This window comes from Piliocolobus tephrosceles, chromosome 6 (assembly GCF_002776525.5).
Source record: "Piliocolobus tephrosceles isolate RC106 chromosome 6, ASM277652v3, whole genome shotgun sequence".
Taxonomy (NCBI): Eukaryota; Metazoa; Chordata; class Mammalia; order Primates; family Cercopithecidae; genus Piliocolobus; species Piliocolobus tephrosceles.
In genome coordinates this window covers 153,361,527-153,380,855 of record NC_045439.1, presented here as the reverse complement: position 1 = coordinate 153,380,855, position 19,329 = coordinate 153,361,527, and the positions used below count along the sequence as shown (strand labels likewise).

General features: G+C 37.9%; 1 protein-coding gene and 1 pseudogene across 2 annotated transcripts in view; both read right to left on the bottom strand.

The window, feature by feature from the left end:
- Positions 1 to 128: 128 nt before the first annotated feature.
- On the bottom strand, positions 129 to 1,444 carry LOC111554619 (annotated as a pseudogene).
- Positions 1,445 to 2,948: 1,504 nt separating this feature from the next.
- The window catches only part of AQR (aquarius intron-binding spliceosomal factor), a 136,459-nt gene continuing 120,078 nt past the window's right edge, over positions 2,949 to 19,329 (bottom strand). The window contains exons 32-35 of one of the 2 annotated variants that reach the window (XM_026456343.2): positions 18,800 to 18,885; positions 13,860 to 14,034; positions 10,996 to 11,109; positions 2,949 to 8,037 (exon numbers count right to left, since the gene is read on the bottom strand). In XM_026456343.2, coding sequence (XP_026312128.1) covers positions 7,702 to 8,037; positions 10,996 to 11,109; positions 13,860 to 14,034; positions 18,800 to 18,885 — 711 coding nt within the window. In that variant the 3' untranslated portion in view covers positions 2,949 to 7,701. The remainder of the gene's footprint in view (positions 8,038 to 10,995; positions 11,110 to 13,859; positions 14,035 to 18,799; positions 18,886 to 19,329) is intronic. The other variant, XM_026456344.1, reaches the window with a different exon arrangement.

The following is a 19,329-nucleotide window of genomic DNA, read 5'->3' as shown; positions in this document are numbered from 1 at the left end:
GTACGTTTGGAACACTGATCTCCACTGAGTGAAAACAATCTAACCAGAAAGCTTTGATGCCTGTCAATTAATGTTGAAGCTTAAATTATGGGAATAAGACATACTGCGGGGCTGGAAGGAATGGATAATTAATATTTCTCTCCTTCTTTCTTGCCGTCTCCTTTAACAGAATCTATACCAACCTCCTCATAAACCTTCTCAAGGGCAGCCATGTCCTCGTGGGCCTCAGAAAACCCTTCTTCTACTCCCCTCACGAATGTACTAGTGAACAAAGGCATGGTTGGCATATACCATGTCAAAACTTGTGGTCCAGGTGAGCCCAGGCCTCAGCAACAGCTGTGGTATTATTGCCCAGCACGCACACAGCTCTCTGTACCTTGGCCAGGTCTTCACCAGGTACCACCACGGGAAGCTGGTAATGAATGCCAACCTTGAAACCAGTGGGACACCAATCCACAAACTGGATATTGTGCTTGGTCTTGATGGTGGTAACAGCAGCATTGACATCTTTATGGTGTCACCACAGTGCAACAGGCAGGAAGCCATCATTTTTCATGGCGAGGGTCATATTTCATCATCTGGTTGGCTGGCTCAAATCAAGCATTGATGATCTCTGCTACAGAAAGCTGTTCATGATAGGCTTTCTCAGCAGAGGTAACAGGGGCATATGTGGCCAGAAAAAAGTGGACGCGGGGATAGGCAGCAAGTTGGTCTGGAATTCTGTCAGATCAGCATTCAGGGAGCCATCAACTCTGAGGGAAGCAGTGATAGAGGGCATAATCTGAAGAATAAGGCAGTTAGTGTAGGTTGAGCGCTCAATATTGAGGTTTCTATGACAGATGTCTACCACAAAGGCACACTCAGAGTGCTCCAGGGTAGTGTGGGTGGTGAGGATGGAGTTATAGGGCTCAACTACAGCTGTGGAAACCTGGGACACTGAGTAAATGAACTCCAACTTGGACTTCTTGCTATAATGAACAGAGAGACATTCTATCAGCAGGGAGGTGAACCCAGAACCAGTTCCCCAACCAAAGCTATGGGAACCCAAGAAGCCCTGAAGACTTGTGCACTGGTTGGCCAGCTTGAGAATTTGATCCAACATGAAGCCAATGATCTCCTTGCCAACAGTATAGTGCCCTTGGGCATAGTTATTGGCAGCATCTTCCTTGCCTGTGATGAGCTGCTCAGGGTGGAAGAGCTGGTGGTAGATGGCAATGTGAACTTTGTCAATGAATGTGGGCTCCAGGTCTATAAACACTGCCCTGGGCATATGCTTGCCAGCACCTGTCTCACTGATGTCAAAGGAGTCATCTCCCCCAGTGGTCTTGTCACTTGGCATCTGGCCATCGGGCTGGATGCCATGTTCCAGGCAGCAGAGCTTTGAGCAGGGATTATCAGTCTGGCCATGAGCCTGGCCAATGTGGATGGAGATGTGCTCACACATAGTGACTAGGGAATAAGAGGCAAAGGCAACAGGAGCAGACACCAGGTCCCGGTTACTTTTCTTGAGAAGCTAAGAGTCGAGGGTAACACACTCAGAAATCACTTTCAAAACGATTATTACTTAGCACGCTCTGCTTCTGCTTAAATATAAAATGACTTAAGGATAATTAGCATTTTGAGGCATACGGTATTACTAGAGTCCCTTCCTATTATGTGTTTCGCATTCCTTTTTGAAACCAAAACAAATACTAATTTGTCTTTCTCCTGTAAGAATAAATATCGCAAACATTGGCACATTCTTTTTAGAGATCTTTTATTTCCTATCCTGATTTTGGCAACCTAGTCTCTTTGGTATATTGACCATAAGAGAAATTATTTAGTAGGCTTGTCTTACTCATGCACAGTTGGTGTTGTTCTGTTCTTTAATGTGTCTCAAGCAAAGAAGTGTAAAGAGCAGCATGGTAAGGAATTTGCCTAAAAGTTGTATGATGGTTCTAGTCTCAGTTCAATTAACTGTGGTGTCCCAGGCAAATCACCCAATGCCTTGGTGTTCTCATCTATAAAGTACCAGAGTTGCTTCTGGCATTGCTGCCTGGCACAGAGTTGGCATTCAGTAGTCTATTAATATACAAATACTAGTTTCATAAACATCTTCAAAGTTTTATATTGAACTCAATTCACTTCTGTGAAAAGTAGTCAACCAACGAAATGGCATGCAAATTAACGAGGCCTACTCCTATTCCACACTGTTCTCACGGCAGTCTGAGATTAGAAGAAACCAGCACTGGAAGCAAGAAGGCAATGAAAAGACAGTAACACAGTAAGCACTTTTAGTTCACTTTGTGGACATCTGAACTAGAAACCAGTTGGAAAAAACTAACCAACCAACCAATCAAAAATGGCCCAAATGAATCAGTGAACTAAAGTAGAAAAGGATCACTTCCCATCCAGAATTGTTTTTCGAAAAATGTCAATAAATTCAGCTTCTTAAAAGAGCTTTTTATATTAAACCAGCATCTTTCAAAGAGAAGCGGCTACCTTTGGGGTTCTTGAACGTAGATTGCAACACAGAGGTAAATATAATAGAGAGAGTGCACGTTAAATCAAAGGTGGAGGGGAAGAGGATTGTGGGGCAGTCATTTCTGGAGATCAAGAAAGAATTCAATCTACCTAATGCAAGGCAACTTCTGGGGTCCTTGTGTGTGAAACATTCTTATGAGAGGAAACTGTCTTCATGTTTTATATTTGCCTTAATTTTCTTTTATTATTTCCAGACCACCTCTGTTGGTTATGCTAAGTAATCCTTTTCTCTTTTTGGAATTTAAATTTTTTAAGGAAACAAAAATTAAAGAACAGAAAGCAAGACACATTGGAAATATGAACTCTTCTTTTACTGCATATGAGAAGAAAAACTTAGTGTGAAATTCTGGAGTCTAAAATTAAAATGTAAACAGAGAATGCTCAGTGACCTTTTCTCAGGAGGCTCACATGAAGGAATGTCAGGGTACATTGACCAAACTTTTATTCATTTGCTTTTTCAGGATGTTGCTATTAATACCACATGACACTCAATAAATTACACTATAACATTTTGTACAAATCACTTCACTTCTGGTTTCCTCTTTGGCTGTGTTACTTCACCCTCTGGTTACCTGTAGGAAAAAAAAAAAGTATTTTGGGGCTTTATTTTTAAAGGGAGATTCACAGTTTTAGCCAATGTAAAGATATTGGTTCCCAAACTGTGTTCTAAGGAAATAGCTATCTAAGGTATCTTCCTTTTTTTTTTTTTTTTGATGGAGTTTTTGCTCGTCGCCCAGGTTGGAGTGCAGTGGCGCCATCTCGGCTCACTGCAAGATCTGCCTCCTGGGTTCAAGTGATTCTCCTGCCTCATCCTCCAGAATAGCTGGGACTCCAGGCGCCTGCCAGCATGCCCAGCTAATTTAGTAGACACGGGGTTTTACCATGTTGGCCAGGATGGTCTCGATCTCCTGACCTCAGGTGATCCGCCTGGCTCGGCCTCCCAAAGTGCTGGGATTATAGGCGGGAGCCACCGCGCCCGGCAATATTGGTTCCCAAATTGTGTTCTAAGGAAACAGCTAACCAAAGTATCTTATTAAAAAAAAAAAAAAAAAAAAAATGTATGCTCTATTAAGTTTGGGAAATGCTAGGTTAAACAAAGCTAAACATGATTATTTCCAGTGGGACATCTGAGAGCCTTTAATTAGCTAACAGTGCATTGTGATTCTGCAAAGGAGGAACATTGTTTCCCAAACCTATCTGGCCACAGAACATATTTCTCAGAGTATTTTTCAAGAGTAGTATTTTCTGTAATATATGTTGAAAAATAATGGTATCAGCCATCTTTGTACATAAGCTCAAAAGGTCAGCCAGCCCTGAAATAAATGTAAGCCAAAAGGTAGAGAGAGAAGTGAATAAAGCTGGCACGCCGTCAGTCAGGAGTACCATGCTGCATTCTGAGTCAAGTTCCAGGTTTGTCTCTTAAGAAGAAAAACAGGAGCATCCAAAGCTTCTGGATTCCATTTAATTAAAACTCTTTTAAATTAAATCCTTGCAACTGAAGAGTATCGGTAGATGAAGAAAAAATAGTCTCACATGTCTTCATTTCCACCCTTGGCTCAGTACAGCTCCAGTTCCATTATTCTTAAACATCTATTAACATGATTGCTAAATAATTACACAGGCTAACTGCCAAGCATTTTTCACAGGAAGCAAGGCACTGCTCTTCTGGCTTATGCAAAAGGGTCACTTTGTTGTTTTTTTTAAACCTTTATCTTGTTTTGATTGAAGAAACATCTCTAAAAATACCATCTGAGTGCAAGATAAAAAGGAAATAGCAATTCAAGGCACAAAGCTAAGTACATGCAACAATAAAGATGATTTGGGGGTGGGACAGTACAGAATTCAGAACTGACAGAAGTTATCAGCTCCGTATTTCAGAAAGACCTAGTGTCTTCCTCTGCTTATACTGTTCTGCCAGAATTTTAATTTTGGCAGAGATCACCAAGATGTTATAATGTACTGATTCAGAGGTCCCAAATCAGTAGACCCGATCCTAGACAGATCCTCAAAGGTCAACTGCCACTAGGTGTCCCCTTCTTGATCATCCTTCATGCTCCCTGGATTGGGGCATGGCTAAGCACTCAAGTCAAAGGATTAGTTGGCAATATCCTACATTGTCAACAAAGTTTTGAAGAAAGAGAGAGAAATTGGTATTTACTAAGCACCTAAGTGACAGATTATTTTCATAAACATTAGCCTATAAAACAAACAACTCTCCTGCCCCAAATCCAAACAGACCTTTTCCCTGTTATTTACAGATATAAAGAAAACGGGCTTAGAGAGGTTATAAAATTTGCCGAAGGTCAAACCAAATGCTGATAAGCAAATTAGGTAAAATTCTGAGCCAGGTCTGGATGAATCCAAAGTGTGTTTTACAGTATCATGCTGTCTCCTGATCATTACAGAATTTCATTTGTTTACAGAAGCACAAATGGCCCATTTATGCCTTTTCTCTCAGCATCTAGCAAAACATCTCAACTTTTATTACACCAACTTCAGGAGTCTTGATAATGTTTAGATCTTCTCATTTGCCTAAATCAATAGAGCTATTTATTCTCAACTGTTGGCAATGAACTTTCTTAACTCAGCATTTTGAGGAAAAAAAGAAAAAAGAAATTCTAAATACTTGAATTGCTTCATTTCATGCTCATTGTTTCTGGCATGCCTCTTTGGTTTTCTTTAAAAAGAGATTCTAAAATCATGACATATTTAGACATGAAAAACAGGATGGAGAACAATGGGAACACTAATCTGAAACAGTCACATGGCTAGAGTACCTGTGTCTGTAGTAATCTCAAATTATATAGAAAACTCTTGAATTTACTAAGCAATCCCTCATGTATGCTTGATTGAAAAAATAAAGCACTGCTGTAGAACTGTAGACTTGGATTCCACCCCACTCTTCCACAGTTGCCGCCCTGGTTAAGTCTCTCTGATTGTTTCCTCATTACTTAAAATAAGTAGAGCTCTTAAATTCCTTCAAAAATTCCCAAGATTCTATAGTCAACTGCCACTCACTTGCCTTTCCAATGAATAAACAGTTTAAAAGAATTCAAATCCCAACGCCTTTACCCCTTTTTAAATTTATTTTGACAAGGACAAAGGACTTACCCATCCATCTTCCACCTAAATTTGCTTTTTAGTGACAGAAAAACCAAGCAGCAAAGAAAAAAGTATGGTCACTCATCTAGGCAAAAGTGATGTACATTGCTTGGAAAATAGTTGAGAGAGCAGCTTAACAGTCCACTTATTTTGGTTGCAGGTATCATACCTCATATCCCCTAGGGGAGAGAGAAAAATCTATTTTTTCCAGGAAAGATGGTAATACAGTAAAGCTTCTTTCCCTTGCTTGGCCTGATACATTTACAAACGAAAATAATTCTATGCATACAGATGCCCACAGCACCTGCTTTCAACATCTTTTAAAAGAGAAATTATGTAATAGGCTATCTGGCTTGATCCTTACTCTGATAACAAATAGACCTGGGTTTCCTGGTATTGCGTCCTTGGTATTTCACTCCTCTCATCGCCTCGTCAGTCTCATCTCCCCTCCTCACCTGACACTGACACAAGTGTCCTGATGCAGTAGGACACATCATAAAATGAGAGTCTGGACCAAATTCAACACAGCCTGGTAGAGTTGAGCAAACACTAGTTACTCAAAAATATAACTGACTTGACTTTCTGGGTTTAATTTCCTTATGAAGCAATCATTCCTTCAAAATGTCAGGACCAGAAGGATTTCAATGGTAGTGTGCAGTTCTTGCTTGTTTCTTCAAAGATTCCTTGGACATAGCCAGGCCCATAGGTAGATGCACTAGAGGAGACACTGTGGGGGAAATGCTCCCCTTTAGATACTCTAACAGATGATCAAACTGGGAAACAGAGAACTAGTGGGCAATTTTCCCCTCTACGCATACACATAAACATTTCTTTTTTCCCCCAGTTCTGGGCACCATGCCCAGGGACCTTATAAGCAGAGGTCCTTTGTCAGAAAACATTAGTCACATTCACTGGTAATTCTACCATTATAGCCTCATTCATGTGAAGACAACACAGTAACCTTAGTACACGCTTCTCAAACTACAAAGTGCCTGTGAATCACCTGGGGACTTTGTTGCAATGTAGATTTAGATTTAATAGGTTTGGAGCAGAGCCCAAACGTCTGCATTTCTATAAATACCAAACTTCAATACAATGTTGATGCTGTTGGTTCACAAATCATACTTGAGTAGCAAGGCCCTAAGTACCTCTGCTTTCCCATATTTGAACCACATTTTACCTGAGGGTCTCCTTGTGGCTGATTATCTCAAGAAAAATAAGGCAGAAAACTCAGAATTTCTGCCACAGGAAAATTCTACCCTGCACACAGGAGTTAAGTTCTCTGACTCTCATTGCCCAGACTCAGGATCCTGCTTCTTGCCCAGACTGATTTGGCAGAGTCTTCCTATTTAGCTGATGACAAATCCTGGCTCAGCCTCACCAGCCTTGGCTGATGCCACTCTGCCAGCAACCCAAACATTAGTGGTGTGGAGAACTTCCTAAAATATAGATTCCTGGGCTCTAATCCTGAGATTCTGACTCATTCAGTCTGAGGTGTGCCTCAAGAATAAACAGACATCTTAGGTGATTCTAAGATTTGAGAGAAGGAAATGCATGTGACCACTCTGATAGATCGGAGAAACCTGTATCTTACTGCCAGTAGTATCTTTACATAAAGATATTATTTTATGTAAAGAACAGTAAGAAAAAAGGAAACAGAATTTAAGCATTTGATAGTATAACAGAAGAAACAAGTTCCTTCTCAATTTGGACACTTAAGCGTATTCATGGTTAAGTCTGGTGTATTCTGTCCTCTTCTTTAGAGAAGTTCACTAAAAATGTGCAGTATATATTATATATTCTACGGAAAATGATTTTAATGTAGGTATGATTACAGATACACTCAGTGATCAAAACATGAGAGGAATGGTTATTTACTCTTCTGGTTGAACAAATGAAACTAGAATTGTTCATACACATAATTTAAAAAAATACATTCAAGACACCAAAATCAGTTAATATAAGAACTGAACATTAATTAGTGACAGTAAAATGGCAGTAGCAAATATAAAATACAGAAAATAACTTTACTCAGACTTTTTGAATGACATGTCCTCCGTTAGGACTACAGTTTGGCTACTTGGTCCCTTCTGGGGCAGATGTGGCATCCTGAGGTGTGTAAGCCTCTGCCGGTGGAGATACAGCTCCTGCCACAGTAGTGGTGGTCTCAGATAAAGCAGGGATGGCTTCTGGATTGGAACTGGCTCCTGTCTCACTGGCGGTGGTCTCAGTCTGACTAGGAGTGGTGTCAGTTTGAAAGGCTGGAGTTTCTTGACTGCAGCTGGTGTCTGTTGGACTGGGTATGATGTCAGCTTGAACAGTCATAGCCTCTTCTTCTGTTTCCAATTCTGTTTCTTGATTTTGAACTTCCTCACCTTCTTCTACCATAGCAGGTGGTAGTTGTAATAAAGTCTAATTAAAAAAAAAAAAAAAAAAAAGACAATACCAATATGAAAAACAGCTTATAAAGCTAAGTTCTCACATTATCATTCTAGAGTTCTCCAAAACAGTGCTGATCATTTTACATTACAGACGTAACACCTCTGATGACAATGGTCTAGGTCCTGCTAACACCAAGGAATATGCCCACATAGATGTCATATACTGATAATCAAAATACATATAAAATCTTCAGAGAGGAAAACAACCATGAAAAGCCATTAGATTTTTAAGCAACAGACTTTGCTGTAAACATTTCTGCAAAAAATAGTGACTGATTAGGACTGATTATAAAACTAACTCAAGAAAGGGTCAACTTTAATCAAAGAGCCCTGTGAGCTGGGTGCGGTGGCTCATGGTGGCATTCCCAGCACTTTGGGAGGCTGAGGCAGGTGGACCACTTGAGGTCAGGAGTTCCAGACCAGCCTAGCCAACATGGTGAAACCCTATCTCTACTAAAAATACAAAAACAGCTAAGCTTGGTCCCAGCTAGTTGGGAAGCTAAGGCAGGAGGATCGCTTGACCCTGAGAGATGGAGGTTGCAGTGAGCTGAGATTGTGCCACTGCACGCCAGCCTGGGCAACAAAGTGAGATTCTGTCTCGAAAAGAACAGAACAGAACAGAGAAAGAAAAGAGAAAGAGAAAAGAGAAGAGAAGAAAAGAGAAGAGAAAAGAAAAGAAAAAGAGCCCTGTGAGAGGTAGAGAGGAGCCTGGCCTTAAGACAAAGCCATGGGAGAAGGGAGCAGCAAGGAACAAGGTTTCTGTCCTGTTCAACCAGAAAACTGGAGCAATTCTATATGCTTAGCCTGCCCTTTGCCCCATGGCAGTCTAGTGACTTTCTCATCAGGGACTCTGCTTACAGTGCTGGAAATTGAAATTATGTATTTATTTATTTATTTAATTTCATTTAATTTATTGAGACAGAGTCTGGCTCTGTCGCCCAGGCTGGATGGAGTGCAGTGGTGCCATCTCAGCTCACTGCAACCTCTGTCTCCTAGGTTCAAGCGATTCTCCTGCCTCAGCCTCCCAAGTAGCTGGGATTACAGACATGTACCACCATGCCTGGCTAATTATTGTATATTTAGTAGAGATGGGGTTTCACCATGTTAGCCAGGGTGGTCTTGAACTCCTGACCGCAGGTGATCCACCCCCCTCAGCCTCCCAAACTGCTGGGATTACAGGCATGAGCCACCGTGCCCGGCCTTGAAGATTTTTTAAAAGTACCATGCACGATAGCAGCAAAAAAAAAAAAAAAGAAAAAGAAAAAGAAAAATACTTAGTAAAATGTTAACAAAATATGTGTAAGGTTTGTATATTGAAAACTACAAAACCCTGATGAGAATTCAAGGAAGATCTAAATAAATCAGAGATCTTATTCATGGATAGGAAGACTCAATACATGAAGATGTTAATCTCCCCAAATGGATCCTAAACAATCCTACTCTTCAAAATATCCTTTTAAAAACTGCAGCATGCCTTTGGGGGTAGAAACTGACCTGCTGATTCTAAAATGTATATAGAAAAGCAAAGGAACTGGGATAGCTAAAACAATTTCTAAAATGAAGAACAAAGCTAAAGGACTTATGTTATCTAATTTCCAGATTGACTGTAAAGCTACTATCATCAAGGTAGTACAGTCACGGCAAAGGGATATACAGAACAATGGAACAGAATAGAAAGCCCAGAATAAGACTTTCACATATATAGTCAATTGATACTTTGACTAAGATGACAAGCAAGTCAACAAAGAAAAAAACAGCCTATTAGGAAAATGGTGCTGAAACAACTGGATATCCACAGGCAAATGAATAAAACTCAATCCTACCTGTATCATATAAAAAATTAACTCAAAATGCATCACACCTAATCATCCAACCTAAAACTACACAATTTCTAGAAAAAACCTTTGTAACTCTGAGTTAGGCTATGTATTTTTAGGACACAAAAAGCATGAATCATAAAAGAACATTTGATACACTGAACTTCAAAATTTAAAACTTGTGCTCTTTGAAAGACACAACATAAATAAACAAGCCAGAGTGGGTGAAAATATTTGTAAAATACATATCTGATAAAGGGCTTGTAGCCAGAACAAATAAAAACCTCTTGAAACTTAATATACAATCCAATAAAAAAATGAGCAGTAAACCTGAGCAGACACATCCCCAAAGATATACAGATGGCAAATGACCACATGAAAAGATGCTCAACATCACTAGTCCTTAGGGAAATGAAAATTAAAACCAGACCGAGACCACTGTATATCTATTAGAACTGCCAAAATTTAAAAAAGGCCTACCATATCAAGTGAGGGTGAGGATGTATAGCAACCAGAACTCTCACACTGCTGGTGAAAGTGGGTCAACCACTTTGAAAAACAGGTTGGCAGTTTCTTAAAAAGCTAAACACATCCTTAACATATGATCCAGCCATTCCACTCCTAGGTGTCTACCCAAGATAAAGTGCAGAGACTTGTATAAGCAATAGTAGCCAGAAAAAATAAGACTACTTACTGTATGATTCCATTTATATAAAAATCTAGAAAATGGAAGCAAACTTATCATGACAGAAAGCAGATCCCTGGCTGCCTGGGAAGGTAAAAAGGGACTGGTGAAGGGCAAGGAGGGATTACAAATGGGCACAAGCGAAAACTCTTGGGATTATGGATATGCTCTTTATCTCGACTGTGCCGACAGCTTCACAGGTAAACACCTATGCCAGAACATATAAAACTGTACACTTTAAGTTTGTGGACTTTATTGTATGTGGAATTCTATCTATAGAAAGATGTGTTATTTATGTAACATTAAATAATAATAGCCTGCTTTAGTTTAGATGATTTCCCACAAGGAATTAGGTAAAGATTTATTCTGAAAAAAAGAAAATTATTTCTACAGCAAGAAAAATAAAAGTCAATTTTGAGAAACTCACCTGATGATAATGATGTGTAGTCTGTATCAAATGCATGTACATGTTGTATACAAAGTTTGCCATCTGGGGCATATTTTTTATTATTTGTACTTCATGAGATGGTCTCTCTCCATTCTAGAAGAAGGAAAAAAGAACGTTAAGTATCTAGTAAAACAACCCTAGAAGGTAACACTTCAACATAAACCCACTTCTTAATCTTATGAATAAACATGATTCGGGTATGGAAGAACTAACCGTAAGAGGACATAAAATGCAAGTATGAAGAGTAGAATGAAGACTTCATGAATGTTTAAAAAAAAAAAAAAAAAAAAAAAGACTTAAATAGAATAAAAAGGGGGCCCAGGTCAGCATGCGCTGCCTGCTGGCCACGTGACTCCCATTAAAAAAAGATTATTTAAAAAAAAAAAAAAGACTTCGTGAAGAATAGTGATTCCACTGAAATTTAGAAAAGTTAGAGACTAGAAGAGCTAAGAGTCGCCAGCTTTTAATATAATTTTGGGCTGGTAAGTGAAGTATGGGTTTTAGTCTACTACCTAATATAAAAGAATTAGTAAGAGATAAGTAATTATTTGACTAGACAGAAAAGTCAACATGGTCTGAAACAGCAGTTTCTAAGACTGTGCATGCTCCAAAGACAGTTCATAAGATAATTCAGAAAGAAAATATTAACACTCTTTGTCCTATTGATATTTTTCTAAAAAATAAGAGGCTAACATTTACTTTTATTTAACACATGACTATGAGTCAAGAGGGTGAATATTCAAACGCTCTTTTTAAAATTTTAGTGTCTATCAGAATCATCTGGGGTAGACTGTTACACTGCAGGCACCTAGGCTCCAGCCCCTACAGATTCGGATTCAGAAGGTCTGGGTGGAATGAGCTGATTCTTTGTAGCTTTGACAACAATCTAAGAAACACTGCTCTGTAAGTGTAGCTAAAGTAGTAAAGCAAATCAAGAAAATACAGAACTTGCACTTCTTTGTAAACCACCCTAAAATAGAGATTAACAACTTTCTTATTTATAGTTATTAATAAAATGTTTATAAAGTCTTATCCTTTCTTATGATAGGAACAATTTAGAAAACCATTAAGGTAAAAAACATACCCCCAAAAAGGAGGACTCAATCTTAAAGTGACAAATTATTTAAAGAACATGAAGTTAGAAATAATTTAGTAAATTAAACAACACTTCTCAGAAGTAAGCAGGATGGCAGCGTTCCATCTCAGCAGGTATTCTTTTGATTTATGGTTATTTTCTGCAATGGTCAGAACTCGTATGTACAAATACTGCCATGTTATTATGACTAGGAACATGGAAGAGTTTTTGTTTGTTAGCTTATTTTCTGGAGTCTTGCCAAGAACTGCCTTTCCTTGAGACGCAGCACTCTCCGCCCCTCACTATGTCTTGAGCAGAAGATGGGGAGATGTTCTCAGCCCTAACCTCCCCAGGGCCTTGAACTCGTGAGTGTTATCTAAAGCATGGGTTTCCAAGCCTTCTGTTCAGTGATACTGTCTGACCTGCACTTCAGATTTCTTCAGGTGTGACGTGTAGCCCTTACACAGAAAGCACCTGGGGAGCTTGTTACACACGATGACAGCTAGGCTCTGTCCCAGACCTCTTGTCAGGAATTTGCCTGTTTAACAGCCCACAAAAGATGGAGAAACTCAGATATAATAGGATTGTGTCTAGACTTGAGCCTGACACTTGAGGCTTTATGTGACCCTACCACCCCATGATCTCTCTCCACCATTTTCCTATTTCTCTACAGCAGCATTTCTTCAAAAATAAGTCAATAAAAAGGCAGTTTTTTAAAAAGTTCTTCTTATTATTAAACACACAAGACTTAAGATTTTTTTAGAGGGGTGGAGGGAAGACGTATACTGTGAACATCTAAAATAATGTTATTTAAAACCCAATGGACCCCCTAGGACAATTCATTAAATAAAAAAGCAAAGACCAAAAGTCTATAGTGTAATAACCTTCACGTAAGAAGAAAAATTATATAAAAATAAACATATCTCTTCTCCTTTATACAAAAGGAATATAAGGATTAAATGAGAAACTAAAGAGACTGGTTACCTAAGGAGGGAAGGTGTTAGGAAAAGGGGAGAAAGAAGTGGGGATAAGAGGGAGTAGTATTACTCTATCTTTTCATTAAATATATGTGCTGTCTCCTCCCTCATTTCCCCAGAATGTAAGCTTCTTAAGAACTCAACTATTTATTGCTCTATTTCCAAGTAAGTAGTTAAGTTCTCCTTACAAAGCTGAAGACGAACAATATAGTATAACAATAAATTACATGAACTCTGGGATGTTGTTTGAAAAGACCTCCTGGCTTTTCAGATCTTGGATCCTCTATCTGCTAGATGCATGGCCAAGCTACTTAGCTTCTCTGACCCTAAGTTTCTCCATTTGTAAAATAGGGTTAATAAAATAATCTAATAACCTAATAGGCTGTTTTTACTGAGATGAAAGTGAGATAATGTAGTGAAGAACTGCCTGCCTAATACATGGTAGTGACTAAATGTGGGCTGACATTATTATTTTTAATTTTTATTTATTTATTTATCTTTTATATAGAGATGAGGTCTCGCTATGTTGCCCAGGCTGGTCTCAAACTCCTGGGCTCAAGCAATCCTCCTACCTTGGCCTCCAAAGTGCTGAGATTATAGGTATAAGCCACTGTGCCCTGCCAGTATTATTTTTATATAGAAAATCTAACTCAGTTCCTCAGTGCAGCACACTCTAAAACAGGGACTAAACTATCTATAATAATGTTCCAAGCTAAGGTGGTCACCTATAAGAAAATCCCAGTTTCCCACTCTGAGGAATGCTGCCTGTAAAATGAAGAAAGAAGTCTTACCTTTCTAGTGGTTGGGAAAGGTTCTGTTGGAATTATATGCAAATGAAGGGGTCGAGCTGTGAGCTGACTGAAAGCTGGAGTCAGTTCAAAACAGTTTTGAAAGAGGGATACTCTGGCGAAGATATAAAGTCCAAGTCTGGCTCTAGACATGGCCACTACCAAGCGACGGACATCCCTTTGGGAAATAAACAAAATAATTAGCACACTTCAAGATTATTAACATTTATGCATTTTTTTTTTTACATATTTCATTAGATAGTCCTGTTAAGCCCCGGCAATAAAAAGTTAAGCTTCTTAAAAACTTAATAGAAGTTAATCAATGTTACATGACTAATAAACCAAGTAAAAGTTAAGACTTTATTACTAACCTCTTGTTGGCTTTTTGAGGGGGAGGATCACAAAATAACCAATGCATTTATTAAAAAGGTCTAAGTAATATATTAGTATTACAGTATAGTTCAATCATCAATTACCAACTTGATGCATCACTGTCATTGAGTCAATCTGAAGTAGCTCTTCTTCCACTTCACCTACCAAAATCCCAGGCTCTATCAAGGTAAAATTTTACTTCCTAGATAACTCTTACCACACTGTTTTATACTTGTTTACAACAATAAGTACAAATGGAAATATAGTATGATGCTATAAAACAATACAAGTTGAGCATCCCTAATGTGAAAATTCAAAATCTGAAACTTCAGATAAGGGACAGTCAGCCTATAATATATCTTATCCATGTATTTATTCTAGTATTTAGATTCAATGCCTGGCCTGTAATAGGTACTCAGTGTTCATAAAAACCGTGATAAAAATGGTTCAATTGAATGATCAAACTATACATGTAGCTGGCTATCTGATGAATGATGTCATTTTTCTTTATTTTTTAAAAGAACCTAAGTTTTTTTAAAAAAGGTTTGAATCAAATAAATGTAAAGAGGGCTAATGTAATTTCACCTCACTATTAGATAAAATGTGTTTTAGTGAGAAAAGATAATTTTGGTTTCAAACGTGGAGGACAGTTTTTTTACTTGAGATGTTTTTAGATGGCTAAATTTTTGAGTACTATGCAAAAGAGAAGACTTTCATGAAGAATAATAAAGCCTGGGAGAATCACTTCCAATCTCTGAAAGAAAGTGTGGAAGAGTGTTACAGAGATCTAATGTTACAGAGATTATTCTCTGTATCATTCAGAGAGACAGAGAGAACCAGGAACTGGACTATTTATCTAATAGCTTTTCTTTGTGTAATGCAAGATATTTGGGGAGTATCTCTAATTCAACCTCATTTTCTATGGTGTTTTATGGTCTAGTCTATGGTCTTAAAAGAATCTAGTTTCCTTAAGGAGGTACAGTGTGACACCAACATATACTATCACTTATATTCTTGTGTTATGTGTATGTGTGTGAGGGGACAGAGCAGGGATAGGTAGCCTTCCCCCAGCAACAAACAAAATTGAGACATGCTCATTTAGGTAGAAGGAAAAGACATATTCCTTTACAGGAACTTTGAGGAATCTCTACATTTGTGACACACTGGATTCATGAAGGAAATATTATTTTCTAGTTTACTGTAAGCCAAATTATTATTTTTGCCATATTTCCTTAGAACCCCAAGGGGTCATACTACAGTTGCGTGGTTCCAACACTGGTAACTGAAGGTACACTGCTAGAAATACTTAGCATAAATTCTCATACAAATGTTACAAATAAAATTATGGTGGAATTTAATGTTGTTTGGGGGAAAAAGGGTTAGTGGTGGAAGCAGGTGACAAACTGTTGTTTTCATGGTGACCACTGTAATCCCCCTCACATCCAGAAGGCCCTCTCTCTAGACAGAGCACAGGTACAGCACTATTGCAATGAACACTGTATGGTCTCTCTGAGAAAACTTTTCCCCAGCCTTCAGTGCTATAGTGCATTAAAGTGGCTTTTGTAAGTGTGATCTCCATTGTACATGAGGAGATTTGAACTAAAAATTTTCTGCAGATTCAAATGTAGGGATCTTCCAAGGATGTATTAATGAATCTGTCACTAGACCCTAAACTCCAGAAGGGCAGAGATCATGAATGTTAGATCTTAGCACACTGACAAACAATGGATGGATCTGAAAATGTTTGCTAAATGAATGACCAAATACTATGAACATAACAAACCACCAGGCAAAAAAACAAAGGATGATAACATGAGTAGGCAGAGCTCCTTGGAGTTATGTCTTGAAAGCAGGGCAATGTGGACTGCAACATTCTTTCTTAGTCCCCAGAAAATGGCTGGAGAGGAAAAGCACTGTTAAACAACAACGCCAACACTCTGATAGAACCCCTATGAGGAAATAACAGAGCAAAGCTGCAGCCTCATTACTTGGCTCAGAACAGGTTACACACATTTCTATTGGTAGCTAGGCTGTCCAAATCAGTTCGGTACAAGAACAATGAATGCTGGAAGAGGGACCAGAACTGTACCACTACTCTGGCTACTAAACAGCTCCACATTGTCCTAAAACAGGCCTCTGGAACTGAAGCTGGCTCCAACCCAATCACCCAATTAGTCCACCCTGGCTGAAAAAAGGTGTGAGCAAAAGAAATAAGGCAGGCACTCGAAAAAAAAGTCTAACAGTTCCCTAAAATGCTAAATACAGAGTTACCATATGACCCAGAAATTCTACTCTTAGGTCTATAACCAAGTGAAAGAAAAACAAGTGTTCACATAAAAACTGTATATGCATATTCATTGCAGCATTATTCATTCTAATAGCCACAAAGTGGAAACAACCCAATGTCCAACTGATGAATGGATAAATAAAATGTGACATAGCCACACAATGGAATACTATTCAGCGATGAAAAGGAATGAAGTACTGATACATTCTACAACAATGAACTTTGAACATATGTTAAGTGAGAGAAGCCAGTAACAAAAGACCACATATTATATGATTCCATTTATATTAAGTGTCCAAAATAGGCAAATCTACAGAGATAAAAAGTAAATTAGTGGTTGCCAAGGGTTTGGGGGACAGGGGAGGGAAGTGATTGCTAAGTACAGGGTTTCTTGCTAGAGTGATGAAAATGTTCTAAAATTGATTTGGAGAGAACTGCATAGCTGTTAATATACAAAAAAATCATTGAATTGAACACTTTCAATAGATAAATTATATATGCAAATTACATCTCAATAATGTTATTTAAAAAATGAAATATGGCAGGAAGTAGCTTTCCTTGGTATCCTGAAACAGAAATAGTTTCTTGCCTATATATAAAAGGAAGGATTTGAAAGATTAGCTTTCTAAAAATCAGAAATTTTTATTAAAAGTTTGATAAAGGCCGGATGCGGTGGCTCAAGCCTGTAATCCCAGAACTTTGGGAGGCCGAGACGGGTGGATCACAAGGTCAGGAGATCGAGACCATCCTGGCTAACATGGTGAAACCCCGTCTCTACTAAAAAATACAAAATACTAGCCAGGAGAGGTGGCGGGCGCCTGAGGCTGAGGCAGGAGAATGGCGTGAACCCGGGAGGCAGAGCTTGCAGTGAGCTGAGATCTGGCCACTGCACTCCAGCCTGGGCGACAGAGCGAGACTCTGTCTCAAAAAAAAAAAAAAAAAAAAAAACAAAAAGTTTGATAAAATTCTAGCTAAGATACCTAGGCTAAGCTACCTGGGTAACTGGAATCATAAATAATAAACTGACATATCCCCTCTATGCACAACCACCACCACCACTATCCCCCATAAAGAAGTTGGAGTTTCAAAGGAAAATTTTGGCAAATACAAATAAATTTACCTTATTGGGATAAAGGTATTTTTGCTAGAAAATGTTGACGTTCAAGACAATACTGAAATCGGGTGTTCCTTTAACCCTTCATTTATAAGCATTTTATCATCAAAATCTTTCTTTTTTTCTAAGTTTACAGAAACGTTAGGCAAAGGGCAGCACAGAACTAAAGTCACTGGAATTTGAAGACTAAGTACCACAGAGTTAAGAAAACAGGTAGGGAGAGGAGCGGGGTGGAAGGAGTGTTCATATATTCATACTGTAAGTTTCTGAGATGTTAATTATGTAAACCATAGTGACGGCCCATTCAGATGGCAGTTTATAAATCTCTGTGAGAAGAAGGAATTGCTTTTTAGAAAAGTTAAGTCTGTAAATACTGGCTTGACACTTAATATGCAAAAACAAACTATTTTAGAATGCAAAACAAGTTCTTAAACCATTACATCTTTACTTACCCTTACATAAAAGTTATCAATCTCATGAAACCTGATTACTGGGTTAAGCTCCAAATAGATCTTAATGACAATATTATGAGAGCCTGGAGAATTTTATTTTCATGTCTATCCAATAAAGTAATAAAACAAACTCTCCTTAGTTTTGTTAGTATGTCAAATAAGATGAAGGTTTATATAAAACTAAATGGATGCTTTATAATAAGATATTATTTCCATAAATCTCTAGCACACACATATATCATAATAAATGATAAAAATAGATTATTGTTTGTTTTGACAATTCTTAATCCAGGGAGAACAAATGGCTCCTTTATCCTCTAACACTGAAGCTGAAAGATTACATATGAAAAAAAAATGAGAAAACATATTATACAATGAAAATTTATTCTGAAGACTTTTTATTTATCTCCTTTAATTTCTGATATTACGTTTCTAACAGATACAGAATAGATTAAGATTTTATGATAAAATGCTATCTCTGAGTGTTACTAAAGAGTAAAACTGTTAAAATTACTAAAACATTTAAGAGTAAAAATATCCAGCAGCAATGACAATAGTTACTACAAGGAATCTGATGTTACATTCCAAAAAGCAGCAGAAGTTGCCGAGTAATTATAGTTTAAACTTAAAAAATACTTAGAACACTTAGCCACAGAATTTCAAAATTGAAATAGATAGTAAAGTTCAATAAACATTATGAAGGTTTTTTCCTACGTACCTCAGATGGCCCACTGCCCTGGTTCGTACCAGAGAAAGAAGAATATAATCATTCTGTTGACCTTGAAATCTATCAACAGTTGTCACCTAGAAATAAAAAATGGAAAATATGGTGCATTTGCAAAAGCCAAAAGATGCTAGAGATCATTTAAATAATGTGCTACAAACAAACATCTTATCCTTAAAATAATCAAACCCAAAAGAAACATAATCCTAGACTTGGAATTCCAAGAACAAGTTAATGAACGTTATTAAATAAACCATACTAACCAGATCAAACTACATCCTTATGTTATTCACACTTATAGCACTTGTCTTTACCTTTGCTGATAACTAAATAACTATTTTTGGAATTAACAGTCTTCCCCCATTAGACTGCAAAACTTCATGAAAGCAGGGACTATGTCTAGCTTATTAACTGGTATCCCAGTTTGATGCTCAGCAACGTAACTTAGTATGCTTATTTATTAATTAACATACCACTAGTAAATGTCTACAGCATTCCTCCATCAAAGAAAAAAAAAACAAATA